This window comes from Callorhinchus milii, unplaced genomic scaffold, assembly GCF_018977255.1.
Source record: "Callorhinchus milii isolate IMCB2004 unplaced genomic scaffold, IMCB_Cmil_1.0 Scaffold1, whole genome shotgun sequence".
Taxonomy (NCBI): domain Eukaryota; kingdom Metazoa; phylum Chordata; class Chondrichthyes; order Chimaeriformes; family Callorhinchidae; genus Callorhinchus; species Callorhinchus milii.
Genome location: NW_024704742.1, coordinates 115755304 through 115761303, shown reverse-complemented (window position 1 = coordinate 115761303; position 6000 = coordinate 115755304). Strand labels below are relative to the sequence as shown.

General features: G+C 35.8%; 1 protein-coding gene across 1 annotated transcript in view; it reads right to left on the bottom strand.

The window, feature by feature from the left end:
* Nucleotides 1-361: 361 nt before the first annotated feature.
* Nucleotides 362-6000, bottom strand: part of tnpo1 (transportin 1) — a 74895-nt gene continuing 69256 nt past the window's right edge. The window contains 5 exon segments of the mRNA XM_007899794.2: nucleotides 362-1980; nucleotides 2070-2208; nucleotides 2481-2555; nucleotides 4522-4621; nucleotides 5697-5772. Of these exon segments, the coding sequence (XP_007897985.2) occupies nucleotides 2101-2208; nucleotides 2481-2555; nucleotides 4522-4621; nucleotides 5697-5772 (359 nt within the window). The 3' untranslated portion in view covers nucleotides 362-1980; nucleotides 2070-2100.

Here is a 6000-nt window from a genome sequence, read left to right as displayed (position 1 = left end):
CTTTTTCTCCCTTTTTTGTATAGCAAAATATGTAACACTGGGAAACCTACAAATATAAAAAGCTGTCATGGCTTTTAAAGTATTTAAAATTATTTGCTGGGTATTTTAAACTTGCCTTGCAGCTTCTAAAAGCAGTGCTGCACTTCCACGCTCTGACCAGCAGAGCTGTAATTTTCCCTAGGGGAGGGTGTGCCCCCTCTGAAAAAAAATCTAACCATCATGGGATAATTCTCAGGCAGTCCAAGTATTAGAAAAGACTCACGCATAAAAGGTCAAGTGTACCAGTTTGTTTTGTTTTCCACATTCACATTACATACTAATAAAAAAATAAAAAAGATTTACAACAAAATACACATTGGGGGAAGGGGAAGAATTCAGTGTAAAAGAATTTATTTACACAAACAAAGGAGAGTATAGAAAGCAACATAAAGTGGAACAAATTAAAGGAACAGGATCCATTCCATTTTTTACTCCTGCAGCTTTTATGGCACAAAGGGCCACCAATGTGCCAATTTTTGTTTCAAATATTCCAGATTTGAATCTTGATCTATCTTGCTTAAGACCCAATACAGGACAATAAGCATCTCATGAGATCATGCTTTGAACAAAAATATTACCAATTAAGTGGGATTAAAAACACTAAATAAAGCAAACCTGTCTCTTACACTTGTACAATTGTCTTTACGTGCCATCTAATTATGCAGCCCTCAATGCCCTACTACATAATTATTTTACGCTTGGAGGTTCTATTAATTCAATAGTATATAACCATGCAGAAAGCACATCACATTGACAGCACAGAGGCAACAGATTTGCATGGAGATAATCAGCTTTCCACATTGTGCAGGTTACACACAATACAACAACCTTAACCCTATTGGATCCTAAAGATATTTCAAGTCCTTATAAACTGGTTATACCTATGAATAACCTTAACAGAAATTAAAATCCTATACGAAAAACCTCGGGGTATTTTACACATAAATAGTCTATTTATTAATATTGTTGAATTGCAACACTAAAAAAAAATTCTAGTGGGAAAAACCTTACCATTTCCACTCTCTATGATGCATGCATGCTAGTTCAAATGTCCCACTAAACAAAGCAACCTTACTCTTAACCACAGTGAACCAAATTACATGCCTGTACCTTAAATCGAACATGTACACTACAAAAATTTAGTTCTTGGTTTAGAAACAAAATCTGAACACTGGCGTTACAACCCAATTACTTATACTATTTTTTTTAAAATGCAAAACTAAGGAAGATATGTCAAACTTTAACCGATATGCACGTACCACTCAGTGAAAAGAATAAGCAATTTAGGGTTTCCCGAGCCGGTTAGCCTTATTACCAATAAAACAGTTAGTCATTCATTTTATGACTGATATAGTTACTTAAATCACAAACTCATGTCTTAATGTCTATGATTTTACTTAGGAGCTTGCTATTAATCTTGGAAACAAGCTGCACTTTTGAACTGCACTAACATCTTGTCATTTTTTAAGTTCTCCTAAATTCATGCAAATACCTATTAATCCCCGAGTGTGTTCCTTAATTCTTACCTTCAGCCTTAGTTTGTAAACCCCCCCGTCTCTGGCTGCCAACTTTTAACCTAATGATTACGATTTTCTCTCTGCACTTAACCCCCCATCTGAAGCCTACAATTCCTGCTTTTGTTGCATTTCCCCCTAATCAGAAATATGATATTTTTGGATCAGATGTCTTCCTTTGTTTCTTCTCTTCTGGTGTAGAGCTCTAAAAAGAAGAGACAAATGTCCATCGATAAAGGCTTCAGGGGTTCAACTTTCCCCCAATGTCGACTGAACAGTGCGACGGCTAAACACCTCCCTCCCACCCGTCCCAGTAGGGTTGGGATTGTACTATATGTCCTACTGGTTACCCTTCCCCCCCAGTAAAGGGTACTTTTTTTTTTCCCTGGGTGCAGAGGCTCCCTATGGCCTTCCCATCTTGAAAGACCTGTAGACAGAGAAAGAGAAAGAGGTTGATGCTGTAAACAAACAAGGACAGCAAATCACATTCAAAGCAAATATTTCTACAGAAATTACCCTGATTATAGGATGACAACAGCATACACAGTTAGACTCCATAGTAGGCTGCAAGGCGTTCCTTCAAAGGTGGTGGAAACTGGTCTGAAAAACGTCTCCAATTCTCATCCCCAATTTGATTTTTAAAACCATGAAGGATCTGAAATTATAACAAATGATATTAATTGTTTAGTTGCTTTACCTTTAGAACTAGGCTTTCTGATATTGTGATATCAGTGCATAGAATAAAAAGAATAATCTAACCCTAACCCTAATTGCTTGTGATTTACCTCTCAAAACAGCACAATGTTCCAACATCATTGTTTCTGAATGGCATATTTAGGCATCTTTAAAGAGCTAGTCAAACAATTTGGAGGTGCTTGCTCTATTTCTTTTCTATATGCTATTGCATAAGACAAAAAAAAAATTTACCTTGTAGAACATATCTCTGAGGTCATCCTTTGGACTAATCCATGATGCAACTGCATCACAGAAAAAAATGAAGTCCTGTAAAAACAGAACAATTGTTGCAATTTAAGCCTAAAATCTTAAGAATGTGACACAAAAAAATCAAGCAAAAAATCAAAACAGCCTGCTTCAAATGAAACATCTATCCAAATAGTATTCATAAACTTTTTTTTATAAAAACTTTATTATACAAAACATTTCATTCAACAATATTGTCACTTTTCAAACAAGCATTAAAAGTTTGTTCAAGTAGGGTACAAGATCAGGAAGCAAGTTTTCTACTTGTACAGCACTTACTTGCATCTCACTATTTGTCTTGGTTTCCTTGTCAAAACAGTAAAGCAACCACAGGTGCCAGAGGCTTGCACCAACTCCATTACAAACTGAATAGTTTCCTGATCTCTATCTCAATTGAGGGCTAATTTTTGAGAGTTGGTCATTTTTATATCAGGTTGAAAATAGCATGTTTCAAGCCAACATCATATTTTCCAAAAGGGAATTTACATCTGTTATATGCAATTAGTGCTAAGCAGACTAAAAATCACCAATTGATCCCATCAATACAGTCCAAAAAAGTTTGATATTCATAAAGACTTTTCTCATGCCATGTGCACTATCAAGATACGCGTGCAATACACTTACATTTCCACCTTGTTTTAAACTAACACCTGGGTAAAACGCCTACTTATAATATTGATGCAAATTAAATCAAAATTTTCAAGAGCCAAATTAGAAGCTGATGTCTGCATGAACATATTGAGTACGTGAGCTAAGAGATCTGCACCTCACAAGTATGAAAAACAACGTGCGACAAATTTCGAATCTACATGAAATAGGACATGGAGGAAATATGCATTGGATAAGGAAATGATGCAGTATAAAGCTATTTAATAAAAAAACGATCAATATTACAGATGGAGAAAGAAATATAAATAATTTATATATGTGAAAATATAGCATACTGCATTGACAAAGAATCCCACCTACTGAACCAAACACACTAATTATTAACAATTGATTTTTATGGTTTTATATATTTTATTTATGCAGATGTGTACTTCAATGTTTCACTACTATTGAATAGATTGCTGAAACGATCGGCATAGTGTGCAGGGGCATTAATGATGCAATAAATATTTTGCGTATAGATAAAGGAACAGAGCACAATTCATAGGAAGTAATAGTGAACTTATAGAGCACTGGTCCAGCCGCACATGGAGTACTGAGCACAATTCTGACCACTGTATTGCCATAAGGATATCTTGGCTTTGGAGAGAATACAATGAAGGGTACTCTGCACCTGAAACAAGGTTCTCCATATCCGTGGAATCATACCCAATGACCACCATGACAAGTTCCACCGATCACGAGCATACTTTATTTGGCAACTCAAGCAATTTATTTACAACAAATAGGCCAGTATATTTTAAGCTTCATGCCGAGAATTAGGAAATTGCTTTAAAAATACTGACAACATAACTCAAGTTACACAATGTGAAGTCTTGCGGCATTGTTTTTAATGGGTATTTTGGGACAATTTCAGCAACAACAACTTACATTTATATAGCACCCTTCACGGGGATAGCTGGAGCACTTGACATTGATGGAATCTGACGCCGAGCCAGGGGGCAAGGTGGAGGGATTGAGGGATAGATTTCCAGAGTTTTGGGGAGTAGTGGCCAAAGACACGGCCATCCATGGTGGAGTGGAGGGGACGAAGAATAAACAGGAGACCGGAGCCAGCCAAGCGGAGGCAGCGGATGGAGTGGGGGCTAATCAAATCGGATAGGTAGGGAGGTGCGAGGGCATGAAGGGATTTGAAAACGATTTAAATTGATCTGCTCGATAATTGAGAATCAGTGGAGCATGGCAAAGGCTAGTGTGATGGATGAAAGGTCGGGACAAGAAAATGTTAAAAGTTTGTTTTTCTACCTTCAGTCTCGTCACGTACACAATAATTATTAAAAAATACCATACATTTACTACACATTCATAAATGTATCACCTGTACAACTCCTCCTGGATTGACACCGATCATACTGCAAATGCCACGGAAAGCAGAATCTTTCTCTTCATTATCCCTTATGTTGCGTAGTGAAGTACACCTGTTCAATAGTGTTAAAAAGGTTATGTATAAATTGGGATTATATGCAAATGCATTTCAATCAATTATTATACAGCACAAAATGGATCTCTTTACAATATTTAATGGAATAAGAGTTCATTTAGCTGTTCATAAATTTACCTTCACAAAAATTTGTTTGTTATCATTTAAAGGGACAATTTGATACATCACATATGCATCATGAATTCAGATTTTTCTCTCCTTTTTGGAAATATTGTACCAATTAATTCTCCACTTGTTTTAACTGTTAGGTTCTCCCCCACTTTATTTGTGAATTGGTGGTTGAGCACATCCAAGTATTCTTCAGCATTAAACACAATTTATGGACAATGGCTAACACAAAACAATCGATTTCACATTATTAAGAGTTAAAACAACTCCATTGCAGTCATTTGTATGACTTGAATATTCCATCAAACACTTCAAATCAAACATTATCTTAAAGAATGCTTAAACTAAGCTAAAATTGTAACAATGCCACCCTTTGTCAGAACTATCAATTTTTTCAGTAAAACAATATTTACTTTAGCCATTCAATTTTAAGAAGCAGCATGTGAAAGACAAATGACTGAATATACGACAAGGTGGTACACAAGCTGGTTTTCATAAAAGCTGTATTATACTTTATAATACAACAAATGGCTTCCACAGTTTGCAAGCAAAGTGTCTGACCTTAAAATCTATAATTTCAGAACAAGTACGTTTCAAAAACAGTATAACTTTTAGAGTTCAGATTTCTGCATGCAATTTATCATTCTGATGGAAATTTACTCAATAACTTTCGACTCGTAATCAAGCCTTCCAATACAGCAAGCATGTGACAATCTTATCCCATGCATCAGTTAGTTGTTAGCCACAACATAAAATAAAATATATAACATGACGGTGCGACTGAAAAGAAAATCACGAACCTGATAGGACAAGATTAGTCACATGGTTGGGCAATGGTTAAGGATTGTGAATTTGCAATCAACTGAAAACTATTTCTAAGTGAGAAAGAGATAGTGAAAGAGTGAAGAGGAAAATGAATTAAATAAAGATTGAATAATACACACCAGGGTCTTATAAACTGCTGTAGCATGGGGGCCACCTCTTGAGGACAAACGTAACCAAGACGACCAATTGTTATTGCTACGGTAACGCAATCACGGTTATACACCACCAAACGCCAACCAAGACATGAGCAAATGAGGGGGAGGAGAAAAATAAAGAAAAAACAACAAATAACTCAGAAACAGAAATCAACAGAATCTGTGTATGATAACAAAATTAAGATCATTTTTTTTTTTTGTGTGTGTGTTTATTAGATTTAACTAGACCCAGTAAAGGGAGACGAAGGTTATGGTGCAATCTTTAATA